Below are 20,876 nucleotides of genomic sequence, written 5' to 3'. Positions count from 1 at the left end.
AATTCGAAAGGGCTTAGTTAGTTTTAAATGGAAATGCGCACTGAATTGTTTAATATTATAAATTGCAATTATTTTTTTTCTAAATCGATCTTCGGTTTGAAGAAATGTAAAGGAATCAAAGCTTATTGTTTAAAAAATAGTTAAAGATAAAAGTAATGATAAAGCTTGAATTTTTAAAAAATATAAATCAGCTAATACTAAAACAAATTCAATTCTTACTTTTCTAAGCTTTCCTTATCTCTAGAAAATAGTATTTAATTTTTTAATGTAAATTTATCTATAATTATTTAAATGAAAATAAACTATGCATCTCTCTATGATATTCTTTTCGAAAGGCATTTTTCTGAAGGCTGTTTTAGAGATTAAAATATTTATTATTTTTTTGACTATTGCTGACAGTTAAAGCAGTTTGAAGCTTTAATGGGTAAGAATAAAAATAATAATTACCTAATTTTGTGCTGGTCTAAACTATTTTAAAAATTATGTACATGCAAATTATAAAGAGATCGACTAGGTATATTAGTTTGTTGCCCAGTGTAATGTAAGCTGCAGTTATATTTTTTATATACACTGAGATAAGTTTTCAAGCAATTTTGTTTAGCAAATTGCAGCGCTAGCTTTGTAAGCAAACATCTAGGCGTTTGCAAAGTGTAAGCCTAGCAATATTAAGTATACGCAGTGTGAACAATATAAGTCAATAAGCATCGAATTCTTTGGCATTTGTGACTAGACTACAATTGACAACATCGATAGCTTCAGTTTGGGCCAGCAACAAAGCCCAAGTCCAAGTACCTGTGTACATCATTTCGTTGGGCGTGGGCAAACGTGGCGCCTGCGCATGCAAACGATCGAGATGAATGTCGAGGCTGTGATTGCCGGGCAGACTGTAGCGCTTCTGAGCAAAGCGTGGCGCACTCAAAGCTTTGCCACGCACAAAGCTCACATGACGCTGAGGCACTTCGCTGTCAGAGCTGTAGCCGCCCCCAAGGCGTGGCGTACGCTCATGTTGCACCGGTATGACCAGCTCATTGCCAGCGGGCAACTTCAAGGGATACGGTGTAGTGTTGCTGTTGCCCTTGCTGTTCCATTGGCTGCTGACAAACTTGTGGCCCTCGCCGGGAAAGAGGATGCCGAACTCGTAGCCAAAATCATATTTGAAATAGATCAAACCGGTATTGGGATCGACGCATTTGGTGCCTGATTACAATTCAGAGTTGGAGTTGGGTGTGTGGGTATAAAAACTTAGAGATAACATACGCATAGCAACTAAAGTGAGCACCCACATGTAGCAGGTTTCACTGTAGTCTCAAATTTACAGTGGGTTAGTGTAACTCAATTTTTCAATTTCAAATTTCAAACCAATTCAAACCGAATTTGTACAATTGTATGCTATAGTTAGTTTAAAAGTACAGTGAAGCTTGCACTTACCATACTGCGAGACACGTGACTCATCTCTGTAAGCTTGCGGCTGATTGCTGCCCTCGCTGGGCGCGCGCCTAAAGCCTGGACGCAAACCCTGCGATCCCTGCATATCCCGACTGACTTCCTCGACAAATTGATGCGACTTCTGCAAGAAGGTGGAGCCCATGCGCTTGCCCTGCGACTCCGCCTGCTGCTGCATAGAATTGTAGGCATAACCTCTGGGCAACGTGCTGGTTCTCAGCTGCTGTTGCTGCTGCTGCTGCTGATCGGTTTGATCCTGTCCGTACTGCTGCTGGCGCAACGAGCTGTTGCGATTCAGCGACTGCGTGCGCTGCTGTGTGGTCACAGTGCTGCCGCCACGCGATTCCTGCCGCAGCGTATTTAAATCCACGTGTATTTTGCTGGGCATTTCAGGTCCGCGATCGAACTCCATGGGCGACATGACGCGCTCATAGCTGCGCGGCAAGCTGCAGCTGCGTCCATTGGTCTGCGGCGCAGCAACGCGTCGATAGCCTTTGGTCAAGCCATCGCCGCAGGGCGACCAAAGCGGCTGAATGCGCGCATGTTCCACTTCACTCTCATAGTCGCTCTCGCGAAACTCGCCGGGTGTAAATTTCGTAGGCGTCGCTGGTGGTGGCAGATGCGACTGACGCGAGGGTGTGCGTGAAGTTGCCGGAGAATAAGGAAAAGGCTCCAGTGGTGGCTGCTGCTGCTGCGAGTTGTCAAAGTGAATGGTGCGCTTGGTCTGCTGCATGTTCACAATGCGCTGCGAGCTCTCCGTGCTCTCGTGCATCTGCATCACATTCTTTGTCTCATGCGCCACCTTGGCCGTATGCAAAGGTGAACCCGCCACCGCATTGTAGTACATGGTGGGTCGATTGCTGGGCAGCGGCTGCTGCTGTTGTTGCTGCTGCTGTGCTGCTGCCAAGAACTTGGCAGCCACTGGCTTCGGCTTGTACACAGGCTGCTGTTTAATCTCCTGCTTATACTGCTTGGAGCTGCTGCTGCTTTCCGTTTTGATTTCATGGCGTATTTCCTTGCCAATGGGCTCGAACTTGGGGCGATTGTAGCTGCCCAGCTCGGGTGGTGTTGGCTCGAATTCCATGGGCGATGGCGTCACAACCACCACTGGACTCTTGTGTCCATTGCTCACATTGGTGCGTGGCGTGGGCGTAGGTGGAAACACCACACGATAACCCTTGATCTCTGCATCCGATTCATTAGCTCTCGATGCTGAGCGGAAGCGCTCATCAATCTCACTGCTATAGTCACTGTACTCCGCTGCTGGCGTCTTGCGTTGCGCTGGCACTGGACTGGGCATAATCAACGGCGTGGCATTGCTGCTGTATTTGGTCTCATGCTGCATCGAGCTGCTGCTGCTTTGCTGCATGTTGCTCGACGTGCTCATCGAAGAGTATTTGTAGTTCTGAAAGCAGAGTATTCAATTAGTTGGTGTTGACAATGGGAGAGCAAACATGTAGACAAGACAAAGAGTATTAGAGTTCAGACAGAGATGCAGCAGCTTGAAGTGAGTAGCACAATAAGAGAATTAAGACAAAATGCAAGAGAGACTAAAAAACTTGCGCTCTCTTCAAAAATTTTAAGCAAGTCAAGCAATATTGGTTAACAATCGGTTTAAGCTATAACTATAAGCGCGAATAATTTATCAGGCATTGCAATCATTTTTTTATACATTTTTGAAATTATTATTTAAATTTACAAAAATATAATAATCTATGTTTTTAATTTCAGAAATATTTTTTAGCTTTGTCGAATTATTTTTGGAGTTTTGTTTTATGTGCAAAATTAATTATATGAATTTTTCAAAATTAATTAATTAAATAGGTTTTTTTTTTATATTTTAGCAAGAATTTGTATAAAGTTAATAAATTATTATTATTTTATATTTCAATTACTGTTGCTCTTCTGTTTACTTTTAGCGAGTATTTAAACTCGTGATAATAAAAACCTCAAGCAACTTAAGCAAAAGTTTATAGAAAAGAAAAGAAAGTTAAAAGGGGTGTTTAATACTAAAGCGTACTTAGGAAACTTTTTAATGGCAGCGCTCAAAACAAAATTAGATAAAGATAAGCGTTGGGGTATGTACATAAATTTGGTTTAGAGTTAAGAAAACATATTGTATGCATGATTAATGAACGATGCAATGAGTTAGCAATAATTGAGATGAGGGCATGAACAACAACAACAAACGCAAAAGGACACAAAGGACAACAACACAGCTGCAAGTGCGCGACATAAACAACAAATTACAAAGGTGCTGAGTAGAGAGATCTATGCGAACCTTCGCCTCCTGGCTATAACTAGATTGAGTGGGCGCCGACTGCGGCAGCGGCTGCGGCTTTGGTGTAAAGTACAGCTGCGCAGGTGGCTCCGCTTGCAGTTTGGGCGCCATGGTGGGCGCCATTGCAGGCCCGCCTGTAGTCATAGACGAAGACTTTGTTTCATAGAAACTTGTCTCGGACTTGCGATAGCTCGAATGCTCCTCAGTGTCGGCAGCATAGCCACTGGACTTGAAGCTGCTTGTGGTGTGCATTGGTGCAGCTTGTTGTGGTTGTGGGCGTGGCTCATCGGACTCGCTGCCGCTGTATTTGTAGCGATCGCTTTCATAGTCGCTCTCGTAGTGGGAGAAGCGTGTGGGCATCACTGGCGGTGGTGGGCGATAGCTGGAGCCATTTGTTTTGGGTGGTGCCACGGGCGTTAGCGTGGGCACTGAATGCGGCAACACTTTGCTGGGCCCTTGCAGCAAATTCTGCTCAAGCTTTTGCTCCATAGTCTCAACCAGCGATTGACGTCGCAGCTGCGGTTCCTGCTTGGGTGCAAAGCAAATTTGCGGTGGTGTGCCAGGCTCTAGCTCAATGTTAATCTGATGGGTGATTGCGGGAGCAGCAGGTGTTGGCTGACTCTTGGCCACCTGTTGCACCAAGAAAGGAGCATTCAGCTCTTTAGTGGGCGTTGGCGTGGCCAGTTTACGTTCCGCATCGCTGCTATAGCCGCAGACACCGCTTGGAGTCCACAGCTTGGACATGGCTACACCCTCAGCTGAGGGTTTGGGTGAGGGTGCGCGTAGATTTTGTTGCGCTGGCGTTGCCAGCACCGCAGCTGGACGCACTATGGGCTGTCCGTACTCCACTTTAACCTCTTTGGTCAACGTCGTTTCATGCTGCATGCTCTGCAGCTGCAGCGGTGGTGGCAGCACCGATACACCACCCTGTGGTGGCGTCTCCCTGGGCTGTGTTTCCTCCAATATTTTGATTTTCTCTTGTATAAGCGGCGGCTTTGGCTGCGGCTTCTCCGCTTTGGGTTGGTAGCAAATCTCTGGCGGTGCGCCAGGTATTAAATTCAAGCTTCTCAGCTCCTCAGCTAGGCTCTGCGCTTGCGGCTGACGCACTACGGTCTCCAAAGGCTTCTGGGCTAGTCTGGGTGGCGTGCTGACCAGTTGTTCGTCTATTTTCTTAAAGTATTCAAAGGAGGAGGAGCTCTTCTGCTCGTTTCTGCTGCTGCTCTCGTATCTGGTGTTGACAAGCGTCTGCATTGTTGGCTGTTGTTGTTGTGGTGATTGTTGTGGTGTTGGTTGTGTTTGGGCGTAGGGCGTGGACAAGACTGGCGCACAGGGCTTGGGTGGCACAGGCGGTGGTGTTTGTGTATAACCAGACTTCAAATTGACGCTGGTCTGATCCATGCTGGCAGTGTTGTTGTTGTTGGTGATAGTTGTTGTTGGTGTCTTGGGTCGCTGTGTGAGCTCGGGCAGGTCTAGGTAGGTCGATTTGTGCTCTAGTCGCATTGTTGCCTCGGTGGTGAAACGATGCTCAGTTATGACTTTCGACTCGCTTAGGCCATGCAGATCGTTGGCAGTGCTTATATCGCACTGTTTCGTCTCAAAAGATTGGGGCTAACCATTTATGTTTGTTTGTTTGTTTGTGTGCATAGATTACATATAATGAGCAAAAGCGTAACGCAACGTAATAAACGTCGATATCATGAGAGAAGAAGAAGTTCACAAATATACATGTTTATTATAAAGATAAATATAAAAATCAAAGAAAATTCAATTGAACAACAAATGGTATATAGAGTGTATATATATATATATAGAGTATATAGATAGGATACAGGGGAGTATAGCGTGTTCAGGAGTTCGAAAAGGTTTAACAATATCAAGTCTTTGGTTTTTTGATTGTTTTTTTTTAGATATTAAGCACATGCAAACTTACTTCAGTTTTAAATTCACTCGTAGGCGCTTCGTAGATAATTGTCTTGACCACTTCCTGCATGCGCTCCGGGGAGGGTTCGAGTATAGCGCAGTCGGCAATGCTCTTGGCCTCACCGCCAGCATTCGTAGCCTTCACCATAAACTTGCCCGAGTCTGTAGTTTGTGCTATAAATAATTGTACCCAACTTAATATACCATATAGATTTATATAAGTTCTGGACTCTTACCTCGCTCTATGATCAGCTTATAGGAGTTGCCTTGCGCCAGCAGACGATGCTCGGAGAGTCCTGCATCCTGCAGCGGTTTATCATCCTTTAGCCAGGTTACCGTCGGCTCTGGCAATCCCGTCACTTCCACTTCCATTATCAATTTCTCACCTTTCTTGCTTACCTGCGCCTGCAGACGTCGGCCAAAGACTGGCGGAAATATGGTCTCTGCGCAAGCACAAGAATTTCCCATTAGAAAGTGCGTAAGTGTGCGTGTGCGTGTGCGTGTTCGTGTGCGTGTGTTTTAAACAATATTTAGTCCATATGTTGAGCTGTGTGGTGTGCTGTTTATAATTGTAAAGCACTTTCAACTAAAAGCCACAACACAGGCAACCACAACTCATAGAGGGACGGACAGACACACGCTAATTCAATGAAAATAAATATAAGCATTTCTTTTTGTTGGTTTTTGTATTTGGCTATTGGCTTTTGGCTTTGCAGGGTTTTTATACACTTTGATGGTTTTTTTATACAAAATTAAAGGTAGGTTCAATTGAATCTGTCTGGATGTCTGTCTATTTGTATGATTAAGAAGATTCCAGTAGCAATTCATATACTCACAAAGATTCTAGCATTTTTTTAAATCAAAGTGTATTACAAGTTGTGTGCATTCAAGTACAATATTGTTATTTCTTCCTTTTCGTCGTGTAGTCAGTCTGTCTGTCTATCTATCAACTCTTATACTCAAAGTTGTTCGAGAGAACCTGATTTATGCTAACTTCTAATCAAAGTTTATTTAAAGTTCGTTACGTCCAAGTAAATTGCGATTGTTATTTCCTGTTTTTAGGCATGTAGTCAATTGAACTATATTTCTTTGTCTGTTTATCTAACTATCAGGAGATGATATTCTCAAGGTAGTTCGAACGAAACCATTAAATGTTGTTATTTAATAAAAGTGTATGAAAAATTTTGGTGCGTTCACATTTAGTGTGCTTTTTATTTCTTGTTTGCAAGCGTCTGTCTGTCTATCTCCCAACTCCTATACATAGCATTATTCGAATGAAATGGCTCTATGTTCAAAGTGTATCAAAAAGTTCGCTGCATCCAAATTTAGCACGCTCATTATTTCTTGTTTTCGGGCTTGTTTTGTATGTCATTGCAACACAGGCGAATGGCTCGCCAAATAATTTACTTGCACAGACAGTCGAAATGATCAACTATAATGAGTAATTCGTGTAGACAGTGAAAATAATTTCTGAAATTCTGAATTTCAGTCAACCACACAATACGACGCGTCGTCATACTACACACAAGTCTTGTGAACAAGAAAAACGCAATTTTACATAATAATTGCGCCATCAGCCACATCAACCAAAACACCCACCGAACCAACCAACCAACCCAACCTACAAACTTAAAAACTATTTGTAAGAAGCAAAATTTTCTGCCATATTGTGTATAAACAAAAACGCCACTAAAAACTCATCAATAAATATGCAAAAATCTTGAGCATTGACGTTTGAGCAGCCATCGACGCCCCCGACAATGACACTTTAATGCCATGCCATTGATTGATGTTGCGATGGTGGTCCAAACCCGTCTGATATAGCCCATATGTGTGCTCTAATTTTTCTCTTCGCTAGCTCATTAATGTGTTGTGAATTGTGAAACAAAAAACTGTCTGTTGTATGCTGCGTATACTTAATATATGTACTGCTGATAGATATAGAGTAAACGCTTGCAAATTAGAAATGTTTGGTAGCAGATGGAAAATTGAGTTAGAGGTGCAAATATTTGCCAAAGATAGTCAAGTATTATTTTAAGTGTAATTTTCTATTGTGCAAAAAATACTAAATACTAGATATGCATTTTGTGCCTAACATAATATTATTTTAGTAGATGCTACTACTAAAATTAGCACTGCTTGGTTCCATACAAGTGTGTGTATTTTAAAGCTTGATAAGCAAACGTCTAAATTTAATTTTTGCTGCTGTGCGAAATCCTCTAAAATTAGTTTAGCTAACTAATTTAGCATTTTCTAGTTTAGATTCCAGATGCCCAAAGGCAGTCTAATATAATTTTGAGTGTAATTTTCTTCAGTGCAAAAGTAGCTTATATTATTTTAAAATTGTTTTTGACTTGTAGTATATTTTAGGTATTTAAATTTAGACAGCTGTACTCACTTTTGACCACCAGATCAGCTGTGCTGGTTGATTGTCCCACGGCATTCGAAGCTGTTACTGCATAGCGTCCTGCATCAGCCACGCCCACTTCTTTGAGTTCAATGGTTACACGATTGCATTTATTCATTATCTTTGTATGATCATTGTCGAAGAGCTGGCCGCCATTCTTCTCCACTTTGATCTCGGGCGAGGGAAAACCATCGTAAATGGCTTCCATGCTGACATTGGCGCCCTGATCCACAATTTTACCGGTGAGTGGAGTGGTAAAGCGTGGTGCAATCTCCTTGCGCAGACGTGTGGGCGAATCGGGTGTGGTGAGCGCCAGAGGGGAGGCGCCACCATTGGCGGACTGTACGAGCGTAAAGGATTTCTGTTGCATGCTGGGCGCGTTCATGTCCTTGCTCTTGTGCAGCTCCTGGTAGTGATGGCTCTCCACAATTTCGGGACGCTGCTGTCCCAGTTGCTTCAGCGACTGATCAATGTGCGCCGAGGAGTGATGCACCTCAGTTTGTGGCACATTGCCTTCATATGAATTAACCTGCGAGGTGGAGGTGGTGGTAAATGTTTGCTTTTTGATTGTGACACGCGAGGATTCAGTGTTGTGCTCCTGTGTCATGGTCTGGAGCTGACTATTCGCAGTTGGTGCACTGCCTATGATATTGAGAAAAGCCACACAGGTAGCCTTGCCCGCATCATTTTCGGCTACGCAGCTGATTTTGCCCACAGCATCGTGTGTGAGTTTTTGTATAGTGAGCACCTGACGCTCGCCGCTGGTGGAGACCAAAAAGTTGTGCCCATGCACAGGCTGATCGTTGAAATACCAGTGCACCTTGGGTGTGGGCTTGCCCAGCACAATGCACTCGAACTTGACGACATCATCGATTTGCGCTTGCTTATCGCTAAACAGCTCCTTGAACTCGGGACACAGCTGACGCTCCACCAAATCCACAGAGGATTGACTGCCGCGTCGATGCTCGGACACGTTGACTGACTTGACAATGAGATGTGAAAAGCATTTGGCCTCGCCCGCTTGATTGCAAACCTTGACGGTATAGACGCCCTTGTCGTTCGCCTCCACATTGTTAAGGATCAGCTTAAAGATGCCTGCATCCGCATTATCCTGCGTCGTGACGCGCTCATTAAGCTGCAGCTCCTTGTTGCTCAAATACCATTGGGCGCGTTGTGGCTGATCGCCGCTGGTTTGCACCTCCAGCACCACCTGTTCACCCTCATCGGCCAGCACATCGGACAGCAGACGCTCAAACTTGGGCTGCGTATCCTTGGGAATGGATTGGCGCTCCGCTTGTGCGCGTGTTGCCGGCTCGGAGCTCATGTTCAACGCCTGCACTTTCAGCTCACAGCTGCTTGAGGTTTCACCCGCTGAATTGATAGCCACCACTTTGTATTGACCCGCATCCTCTTGATAAACCTCCTGGATAAACAGCGAACAGCGATCACCTTGGAACAGCAGCTGCACATCCGCCGACTCTTTGACTGGACGCTCGTTGTGATACCAAATGACCTCGGGCTCTGGCTGACCCACTATGACGCAGTCCAGACGCACTGGCTTGCCCTCAAATATGGACACATCCTTCAGCGGCATATGCACCGCCGGACGTATCGGCTCTATATCGCTGGCCATCTCCGAGTCGGAGGTCTCGTTGGGCAGACGTCCCTTCACTATAACGTTGCAACTGCAATAGGCCTCGCCCGCTAGATTCTTGGCACTCAACACGTAACTGCCGGCGTCGTTTGGATAAGCTTGCGGTATTATTAACGTAACGCGGCCGTTCTCGTACTGAAATATAGCCAAAAGAAATATTTTCGTTTAAATCAAAAAAAGCCAACGGAAAAATTCACCACGAGGTCATGTTGAGTTTTCACTGTTCTACTTTTCAATGCATTAATTTTTGCTCTCTAATTTTATTTTTTGCAATCTAATTTTTATTTTACAAACATTTGATTTTATTTATGTTTTAGGCGCTCGCGGATGTGCGTTGTGAGCGCTCATATCCGGTCAAGGGGGCGGACGCCAGGGGGGCGTATCTGATTATTCAATAGATCTGCGCTCAAATTGCAGGAAGTGGAGCAAAGTGCAACAAAAGCCAAACTACGAACAGGTGTTGCCACTTCCATTGCAAAGACAAATAAGCATTGAAACGCATAATTGTTCAATTGCTTGCTTTAGTCTTTATTTTGTTAATTTGTTTAATCAGTCTATGGGGGCGCAATGAGCTCATTGTTGTTATTGTTGGCTTGTCATGCTGGCAATTAAATGGCGAGCAATGAAATCATTTCGCCTCTTTATGAAAAATCAAATGAAAATCTTGTTGCAAACAAAAATAATTGCTTTTAGGGTGGACAATGCTGCACGCAACTGTTAATACTTTGAAATTAATAAACATTAATGTGCTTTTTATATGACAATTTATATTTTGAGCATAATTGCTTAAGTACTTTTTTTTGGGAAATGTCCACCCTAATCCACATAGATCTGCATGTATACAATATGTTGTATGGCGCCCACAATAAACAAATTGCCTGACAGCGCCCACGACAAAATAAAGAAAAACAAGCGTAAAGATGCGCGAAAGAAACGAAGAAAAAAAAGTAATTGGAAAATTTGCGAAAAACGCTAGTGACGAGCGCTGTGTATGGTGAATATTGTGGCCTGATGCCACTGCTGCCACTGCTGGCTGCTGCTGCATTATAGCCCGAGACTATATCTGCTTAATCTATAATTTATATAGTGCATATGGCAGACACCGATGCCTAGTTGTGTGTACTAGACAACTTTTAATATATTTTTAAATCATATTTCGCCTTGAATTGCGTACAGCATCTAATACTTGTGTATGCTATTTGCAATAATTAAATATAGTCAACTTATGAACGATGTGTTTTCCCCTCTGGAATACGCATGGGATGACGTCAGCGTGGGAAAACGAAAAGAAAATTGAGATTTCTATGGAATTGGCCATGTATTGGCTATTGAATATATATCTATATATGTTCTATGGTCTGATCATACGCCCACCCGTCTAGTGCGCTAACCGCAACATTTGCTGAACGTCTTTAACTGTTCCAGCAGCCAAAGCTTGTTTATACATTTCGTTATGTTTATAGAGCAAGAGTTTTATTCTTTTTTCGTTTTTGGCTGTGGTGAGGGAAATTATTTGCAATTTTCTTCCAGCAATGTGTATGAGATTTTATGAGTTTAAAATGTTGCAAGCGATTTGTTGAAATTATTGCAAATTTGTAACAAGCACTTACAACAATTTGGTTTAAACACAATTTAAAATGCAGCAATTTAGGTAGAAAATGGTCAAAATGTTTTTGAATTGATTAAATCCAAAGAAATTACTCTTGGGATTTGCATATTTCCAATATACGAATTTGACTTTTTAACATTAGCATAATTGTTTTTTTAATATTTTATGCATTTCGAAGTGATTTTGTCGTCAAAACTGAATTTAAAATTTATCTCAAACAATTCTTTAGAAGTAAATACCAAACTTTGATTCAAAACTCACTCAAACTTGACTCACCTTTGCATCCCTGGGCTGATAGGGCTTGCCATTGTGCATCCAATAGACATCGGGCAATGGTATGCCCGTGACTAGCGCCTCCAGCTTAATCTTCTGACCAACGCGCGCCATTGCATTCTGTAGCGGCATCTTGAAGCAGGGCAGCTCCGTGGGCTCCAGGGCTGAAATAAAAACGATTTGAAGTTTAACAAACTTACGCAGCATTGTATTCACTATATATAGAAAATATATAAAGTAAATGGCCAACTTACGTTCCACAATCAAACTTGCCGAGCAGTGCTCAATGCCGGCGGCATTCGAGGCGCTGCAAGTGTAGACCGCATCGTCCTCCAGAAAGACTTCATCGAAGCGTAGTGTGGCCTCGCCATTGTTATAGCTAATCACATAGTCGGGTGAGTCGTCAATGCACTTGTCGTTCTTGAACCACTGCACAGTGGGCAGCGGCACGCCGCTGACCACGCAGTTGAACTGAAAGGCGGTGCCCTCAGTGGCCTTGCCGCTTTCCAGAAAACGCACAATGCGTGGTGCCACCAGCTGTTGCTGCAACTCAGCAGCCTGTTCACGCACCAGCAGATTGGCATTGGTGTCACAGCTGCCCACAAGATTCGAGGCATGACAGCTGAAGCGCGCCGAGTCGGCGGCAAAGGTTTCCTCGATAACCAAACGGCAAATTCCCTTGTCAAAGCTTGTCTTGTAGTCCGCATTGCTTTGTATGCTGATGCCGTCCTTGAACCACTCCACAGTGGGCTCCGGAGTGCCAGTGACTTCGCATTCGAAGACAAAGCGTTCGCCCTCGCGCGTCAGCGAGTCCTTGAGCGGGCGTATGAACAGAGGAGAAGCATAGCGCAGCTCGGTAAAGATTTGATTCACCTGTGAATGGCAAACAGCATTATTTGACAATTTTTTAAAGCACAATTTTGTTCATTTTCATTTTAGAATGAAGTAATTGTGATGATATCGATAAGTACTAACGCAAACGAGCTTGCAACAGAAAAGTGGCAAAGATTATAGATCGAAATAATTTACAATCTTTGGTAAACATGAGTAAGTAATGAATTTTAAATGAAATAATTATATGGGTAATCAAATAAATATATTAGTAAATAAAAAGTATTGCTAATCGATCGATAAAAATCAATTTTGTGTAAAACGTGAGTAGTTCCTGAACTTTGAAAATAAATATTTATATCGATAGCACAGATTTTTAAAATTAGAAATTGTAACTACGCTAATGAAATATTTCGAATTGTTAACGAATTTGTATCGCGAGCTTTCGAATTTTCAAAACTTCTATCGATATCGATCGATAATAAATTCACCTGTATATCCTTGCGTATGTTCTCGGTGATCGTGTGCTGTTTGTCCAGCTGATCGCGCAGCGTCTGCAGCCGCGTGATCTCCTCGCGTTGTATGCGCGCCTGTTCCTCACGCTGCATTCGCGACTCGTGCTCCATTTTCATGCGTAGCTCCTCCTCGCGCTTCATTCGGATTTCATCCTCACGCTTGCTGTGGAGACGCGCTTCCTCTTCGCGCAGCGCCTGCAGACGCAGCTCCTCCTCGCGCTTGGCTATGTCACGCAGCGTTTGTATGCGTTGCTCTTCCTCGCGTGCTGCCTGCTCACGCGCCTGCTGCTCACGAGCCGCTTGCTCACGCACTGCCTGCAGTCGTGCCTCCTCCTCACGCACGGCCTGCTCACGCAAACTCAACTGACGCGCCGCGAGCTCACGTTGTGCCTGATCGATGGCTGCCTGTTGACGCTGCGACTCCAAACGCTGTTGCTCCTCACGCAGCAAACGCTCCTTGGCCTCCGCCTCACGTTGCGCCTGCTGGCGTTCGGCCTGCTCGCGTGTCTCGCGCTCACGCTGCTCACGTTGCCGCTGCTCTTGATTGAGACGATCCTGCACCACATTGATGTCCAGCTTGAGTTTGGTAAACGATTGGAAAATGTTCATCACATCGTTGTAAAGCTGCGACACCTTGTTCATGTCATGAGCACACTGCGCAGCGCTGTCCAGTTTGGCACGCAGCGCCGGCTCGCGACTGCTCACATAGTTCTCAATATCGTTGACCAGATTGCCCGCCTCCACCGAATCGCGTAGATAGGGCAGCTTATTGGATACGCTATTATAGAAATAGCTAATCTCACGATACTCCGCATCGATCTGTCAAGCGTAAGCTTTAGAGTTGATAATCGATAACTATCGTTTGGCACTCACCTTTTCCACCACTTCAAAGAATTCGTTGGCCTGATTGAGGCTCTTTCGTTTCTGTCTAACTTGGTCCTTGAATCCCTGCCATTTATCGTTGAGCTTGCGCAGCTCTTGGTTCACATAGGACTCGCTTTCGGGATTGCTGATCAACAGCTGCTGGCTGGTCGACTCGGTAAACTTTTCTATGCGCTTCTCAAGCAGCTGTAAGTCGAAAAACATAAATTACTTGCAAACGCGTTGCCAAAAATATCAAATGCTCACTAATTAACCCATTAAATAGCAGCTAAAACAAATGTCTGGGGAACAAACACACAGCTACAGAGCAAAAATTACGCACAAGTGCAGGCTATATAATCCATAAAGATAAAAAATGTGGAAAGTGGCGCAGCCGACAGTATGAGACCCGGTACATAAGAATATAAGCAAGTTGCACATTTATTATACAAATAATAACAAACAAAGCCATAACGACAATTCGAGACATAAGCTACGCACTCATAAAATTGATAGCTTAAGGCTTGAGAGTTGAGACACAAAAAAATTTAGAAAAATGTAAACAAAATTATTTTAAAACTTATTTTCATTTTCATTCATTCACTTTAATATTTTAACAATTTCTGTGTTTGCGTTTATGCAAAGAGGCGTTGTTATCCTTAAATCCTTACATACTGTTTTGTTCGATTTGTGGATTTGTGGCGTACAGACATCCAAATTTTGAAATAATAGTTTATACTAACAAAAGAATATACTAGACTAACCTACGGATCAAGATTGAAGTCTCTAGCTCTTATAGCTGCTGAAATCTTGGCGTTCATACAGACAAACATTGCACTATAGACTCACTTTACAGCGTCTGCCACGCCTTCTGTTGCCTTTTAAGCAGCAATTTGTTTTGTCTAACTTGTAAGACCTTTAGCAAATTTCCATGTACCGGGTCTAAAAAGATGAGCACGTCAAACGCAATTTATAATAGCAAATGTTGAGAGTTGCAGCATCTGAAGCGTCTGAAGAAGTGTGCAAACAAAATATTGTGTATCTGCTAGCTATATCTATATCTATATCTATATCTATATCTCTAGCTCTATGGACTGCATACTAGATGTTTGCCTTTAAGAAAGTTTTTAATTACAAAACCAACGACAGCTGCCGCTGTCCGTTCAACACTCTCGCATACGCCTTGACAGCGACAACATTTCGTAAATTTTAAGCAAGTGTGTGTGTGTGTCTATGTGTGTGTGTGTACATACAACGCGCACTGTAGTATTATTTTTGAATATGTCTCAACACTTTGCTGTTTTTGGTTTTTTGGAAATTTAATGATGCTTTGCTTTTTTTTTAGGTGACCACCCAAAGTGCTGAACAATGCAACCGAATACACTTGCCACATGCAACAAGCACTTTGTGTTGGGTTGGAGACTAACTAGAGAGAGACTAATCGATACCTCAGTAGTATGCGCTGTTTGGCCCCAACGTCGCTGATGTTGCGTTGATTTCAATATTTGTGGCATTGAACACTAAATTAAATATTCAAAATTGATTTTAAAGCGAGCAAAAAATTGTGAAGCTAATTTTTTGCCAGTGTAGTCGAGTTCACTCACCTCTATGGTACGTTCAAAATATTCAAATGCCAGCGATGTTGTTTTCGCAGCTGCCAAACTATCCACACTCTGTCCATTAATATCGTGCAGCTGCTTGCTAACACTATCCAGACTACGATCGATATCCTCGAGATCGTTGCGGAACAGTTCGATCTTCTCTAGTCGCTCCAGCGTCGACATTCTAGCGCTGCTATTCGTTTCGAAATGAATGCGCAAATGCTCCAACAACTTCAATATGCGATCAGTGTCGATTTCGCGTGCGCCCGCCGGCTCCAATACGCGCACACGATCGATCAGCAGTTCGGATTGTGTGATTAACGATCTAAATTTATCCATGCACTGATCGCGGAATTTCTCATGCTCGGCAATGCAAGAGCCCAAGCTAGACGCTTGGGATTGCGACTGCTGCTGCTGCTGCTTGGCAAAATACGCATCGATCTCATGACGCAGCTGCACAATATGCTCGAGGAATTGCAACATGCTCTCGAGCAAGATGCGATAATCGTATTTGATGCCATCGAGCTTGGCCTTGAGCATGCGCAGATTGTTAATCACCTGTTCGATTTTCTGCAACGATTGCTGATCCTTTGTCTGTATGCTCAGCGTTGTTTGTATGCGCTGCTGTATTTCATCCTGCGCACGCTCGATATCCTGCGTCACAAAGCTCAGCTTATCCTGCGTGCTGCTCAGCAGCTGCTTGGCGTCCAAGCTGGCGGAGCTAAACACTGGATAAAGCTGCGTATCCACCTGCGTGCTCTTGGCAACAGTCTATAATAAAATTATTATAGAGTTGTCTATCATTTCTATATATTTCTTACCTCCTCATTGTCGCTCATGACTTTCTCCAGCAAATACTCGACTTCACGCTTTTCCGCTACGCTTGTTGTCCAATTTTCCAAACTGCTCGTCACGTCGAACTGGCGCTTACTGAATTCTTGCAGCGTCTCCTCCACGGCCTGCACTGAGTTTTTCGCCTCGAGATATGGATCCACGAACTACGCAGTGTTTTGTCAAATTTAAAAATAGCAAACAAACAAAAAAAGTGAAAAAAATACAAATACTTTTTAGTATTTTTTTTATATTTGCTGTTTGTGGTTGTTTTTTTTTAAGTGTTGCGCTTTGCCTTTTTGGTGCGCGGCACGTGGCACGCATCTGCCTTTGGCCAACGACTGTCGTGTACTGCTGCTTGGCAGCGAGTCCAGAGACCCAAACTATCTATAGACTGCTTGCCTGATTTTTATTTATGGATACAACTCGACGCAAGACTCAAGAGTCAAGCGAATTTTCTAATTTTCAACATGCCTTTGCCCCCGTCTATAAGCAGCAGCAGCAGCAGCAGCAAATGGCGTTGTCTTTGCTGATACATGTTTATGGCTAACCAAATCATATTGTTTAGAATTTATGTGCTGCCGCCAAGTGGCAACAGCAGCAACAGCAGCAGCAGCAAAGTTGATTGAGCTCAACTGCAATCAGCAGCTGCTTTGCTGCTGCTTTTTTCCTCAAGTAAACTTCTGTAGTAGCTGCTAATGCAATTTGTGCGTTGATTTATGCTGATCGTTATAGTTTTATAATGCTAATGTTCAGTTAAAGCGCTTTGGCTATAAAGGAAACACTCAATTATAGGCTTAGGCTGAGCTATGCTAGTTAAAGGTGGTTCAATGGCTTTAAAAAAGCTAAGATGGTAACTAGTTTAGTTAGGGAAATTGTAGGGTAAGATAATAAGAAAATAAAATTCCTAACAATTATTTCTGAACCTAGAAAGAGTTAAGACTAACAATTACTTGAAGCTTTAATGAATTTATGCATATCCATTAATATTTACATATTTTATGCATTAACTATAATTAATTTTTATCTTTCTTTCATTTACAATGCCTCAAAAAATTGTTAAAAATTATTTTAAACTCATTTTCAAAAGAAACGCTACTCTTTCTCTCTGAAACTACTTTTCGATTAAAATTTCTACTTATTTAATCCGTAAAAAGATACTTTCGATTAAAATTAACTTAATTTATTTGTAATTTATTGCGAGAAAATTGGATTGATTGATTTCATATCTGATTAAACTACCTCAGACATTAAGCTCTGATTTCTGCTATCAAATCAGCTTAAAATAATTTAATGTGCTATTTGCTGAATAAATACTAAACAATTAGTTTAGACTTCAATTGCTGATTTAAGTAATAAAGCGACTTAGGCATACAAATAGTAGGCAGCCTAAATTTGAAGCTACAATTTAATATTTTCGCATTTAAATTGTTGTAGCTGCCTATTCATTCTAATTCCAGAGTAATTGACACTCTGAGTCTATAAATTATATTCACTTTAAAAGATTCATAAATCTACAACTCTATTTCATATGCCTCTCTTGCTTTTAATAGAACTCTATGCTTGAGCACCCCTTTGGGGGCTAAAAATATAAACAAAGCGCGTCGAGGCAGAGCGCATATTGTCTCAGTTTTTGCAGCTAACGAAAATAGCCAACGTTGCAACATGTTGCAAGCTGAAATTTATGCCCGTCCAGAGCACAAAAAACTCAAATGATGGACAGCGTGCAAATATGCAAGCTGTCAGCAGCTGACAATGGCCTCGTAGTTAGTGAAAAAAAAAAGAGCAGCGCAATAACAATTAAAAATCAAAGCCAGACACATGCAAAGCGCAATACGAGAATTCCCACTAAACATAAAAGATAAATAGTAATTTGGTATACGGACTTTCAAGTTGATGAATCGCTGTCCGGTGGTCTTGAGCTGGCCAAAGCTGCCGGCAATGTTGGACCAGGTGGCTTGGAGGAACTGCAGCTTGTGCTCATCGGGCGTCTGCTGCAGTTGACGCTGCAGATGCTCGAATTGACTAGAGAGCTCGTTGGCCTGTTCGAAGAACTCAATGAGCAGCGAGACATAATCGACGCGCTTCAGCACCAAATCTTTCAGCTCAATCCAATGCTTGTGTAGAGCTTCAGCCTTGGAGTCGACATCGTAGCGCTGCTGCGGGCTAAGCGACTCCAAGTGCTGTTTGATGGACTCCAGCAGCAAATTGATGAGCTCGCCTTTGATCTAAAAGCAAAGCAGCAAGTTTAGATGGTTCAATTTGTTGAGCTTTGGCGAACTTACTTCCAAATCCTGCATAAGCTCGTGATGCTGCAGCAGAAACTGCTTGGCTTGTGGCAGATTGCGACCCATGTTGACGCTTTGTTGCAGCTGCAGCTGCCCAGAGGCGCGCAGCCAGGCGAGCAGCTCATTGTGCTGCGAGAGAAATTCGTTGAGCGCGCGTTGCACGCGCTGCTGATCCTCGTTACTGTTGGCGCAGATGCCCTCGACATAAGCCTTGCGATTCTCCAGCTCGTCCAGCACGCGTTTGATGCCCTGCGTTTCGGGCTGCGTGCGTCCCACCTCGTCGAGTATGCCATAGCCCAGACGCAGTGGCTCCTCCGTAAAGTTGCGCACATCGCGCGCCACTTTGGCGAACATGGCGTAGCTCTCAGGCGAATTGGGCGGCAGCTTAACGCTGGCCAGCTCCAGTTCGAGCTTCTCCAGCACGCTCAGTGTGTGCTCCGCCTTGGCGAAGAAGTCGCGCGACTGCTGCAGCCAATGCTCTCGCTGATCCACCAAATCCAAATGCTCCGTGCAGCCGCTCAGCACGGCATAGGCGCGTGCGCAAGCCTCCTCGCCGGCAAAGTGTCCCGACGCTTGCACCTTCTCCTTGGCGCGCGTAATCTTCAGCGCGCGATCGCGCAGCAGCAGCGCCTGCTGCTTCCAGTCGCGATACTTGGCCAGCATCTGTGCCGCGGAGTGTTCACACTCGCCCAAGCTGTACATGCTTTGGAGCTGCTGCCGCGCCTGCTGCAGCGCTGCCTCCAGCTCAATGAGCTCACGTCCCAGCAGCTTGAGCGCCAGACACTGCTCCAGCTGCGTCTTGCGCGTCTGCCAGGCCAGCTCCAGATCATTGCGTCTGTCGTGCAGCGCTTCCAGCCATTGCTGCACCTGGTGCACTGCGCGTGTTGCATCGCGTTTGATATGCTCCGGTCGCGTGTCCAGTGTTTCCAGCTTCTCCAGCTCCTGCAGCTGTGCCAGCAGCTCGTTGCCATCCTTAAGCGCCGCCATCACACCCGTCAGCATATCGATGCGCAGCTGTTTAAATTTGTTGAGGAACTCCTGCACACCCGGCACGTCCGTTGGCAGCTGTGACTCATTGCACGCCAGCTCCAGCTGATCCATGCGCCTGAAGCACTGCGTCATTTTGTCATGAAATTGCGTGCATAGCTGTAAAATATGCTGGCGATCCTGCAGCAGATTCAATATGTCCTGCCATATAATGTTCAGTGTATCGGCCATGGCATTGACCAGCTCCGAGCTGATGCGCTTGCTGGCCAGCAGCTTGTCCGCCTTTTGCACAAACTCCTCCATAGGTCCAGGCAGATTCTAATCAAGCATAAGTTATATATTTAAATAGCTTTCATTTTGTATTTAGAGTTGCTTGCTCACCTGTAGATTACGCAGCGTTTCATCGTGATCTCTTTGCATATGCAGCGATTCGTCTAGATTTTCACCCAGCGCTGTTATCTTTGGCTCCAGTTCCACAACCTTGATGTAAATCTTTTCGGGACTCTGCAAAGCATAAATAAAATTAAAGCACGCTCTAAACACAGCAAATATTAACCCTAGAACAATAAGCCAAAGTCCTTTACAAGCTATGAATACAACTAAGAGTCTTATTAACAATTATCTTTAAGCAAAACAAGCAATAGTTTTGATAAAAGTTAGGGCACCCCCTTTGATAATTTTTTTAAATAATCAAATAATAAAAAAAGGTCTAATCAATATTTGAATAATTCATAATTATTTATAAAATTAAATTAATTAAATTATTATTATTAAATTTTTCTTAATTAGAACTTTTAATTAAATAATGTGTACAAAGTTTTCTAAAACTTTGCACTGCTTGTTTCGATTGATTACACTGAACCTTTTAGCACTTTGACTAGAGCCAATCAATTTACATATTCAAGTGTATTTTGGGTTTTTTTATTTTGTTTTGTTTTTTAGTGTGTCGCATGTTTTTGCATTTTGTACGAGTCACGTTCATGGTCGTGGCTGTTAAACAAAATGTGCTGCGTTCTCATTCATGAAACTTGTCGTTGACAAGGCTTAAAGCATAGATTGTGGTAAACCTGCTTAGACGCAGTTAGCGACAATGCAGCAGAGCAGCAGAGCAGCAGCCGCAACAGCAGCCGCAGCGGCAGCTTCTAATTTTGGTAGTACCACAAGCTATCGAACTTGCAACACGAACATCGAACTGCAGCAGCAGCAGCAACAACAACGAGACTCCCAACTGTGTGTCTATGTGTGTGTGTGTGTGTGATTGCAATGAAGGTCAACATTGGCTTTTTATGGTAATGGCATCCGTTAGTTTTTCCTGTTGAGATGCGCATGTGTTTGTTGTTGTTCCTCTCTTGTTCTTCTTCTTCTTGCTGTTATG

General features: G+C 43.5%; 1 protein-coding gene across 4 annotated transcripts in view; it reads right to left on the bottom strand.

Moving 5' to 3' along the window:
• LOC108599780 (muscle M-line assembly protein unc-89) overlaps positions 1-20,876 on the bottom strand; it is a 39,213-nt gene that overhangs the window by 7,431 nt on the left and 10,906 nt on the right. For 2 of the 4 annotated variants that reach the window (XM_017986838.2, XM_017986837.2), the window contains exons 3-15: positions 19,883-20,005; positions 18,512-19,819; positions 18,113-18,454; positions 16,217-16,393; positions 15,399-16,166; positions 13,807-14,001; positions 12,910-13,752; positions 11,842-12,460; positions 11,591-11,751; positions 8,043-9,840; positions 5,881-6,087; positions 5,655-5,818; positions 1,429-2,848 (exon numbers count right to left, since the gene is read on the bottom strand). In XM_017986838.2, the coding sequence (XP_017842327.1) occupies positions 1,429-2,848; positions 5,655-5,818; positions 5,881-6,087; positions 8,043-9,840; positions 11,591-11,751; positions 11,842-12,460; positions 12,910-13,752; positions 13,807-14,001; positions 15,399-16,166; positions 16,217-16,393; positions 18,113-18,454; positions 18,512-19,819; positions 19,883-20,005 (8,125 nt within the window). Of the gene's footprint in view, positions 1-792; positions 1,198-1,428; positions 2,849-3,724; positions 5,333-5,654; positions 5,819-5,880; positions 6,088-8,042; positions 9,841-11,590; positions 11,752-11,841; positions 12,461-12,909; positions 13,753-13,806; positions 14,002-15,398; positions 16,167-16,216; positions 16,394-18,112; positions 18,455-18,511; positions 19,820-19,882; positions 20,006-20,876 lie in introns of all 4 variants that reach the window. The other 2 variants (XM_017986835.2, XM_017986836.2) reach the window with 2 other exon arrangements.

The sequence above is a fragment of the Drosophila busckii genome, chromosome 3L (assembly GCF_011750605.1).
Source record: "Drosophila busckii strain San Diego stock center, stock number 13000-0081.31 chromosome 3L, ASM1175060v1, whole genome shotgun sequence".
NCBI classification, from domain to species: Eukaryota; Metazoa; Arthropoda; class Insecta; order Diptera; family Drosophilidae; genus Drosophila; species Drosophila busckii.
Note: the sequence above shows the minus strand (reverse complement) of the source record. Positions and strands in the feature narration are given on the sequence as shown.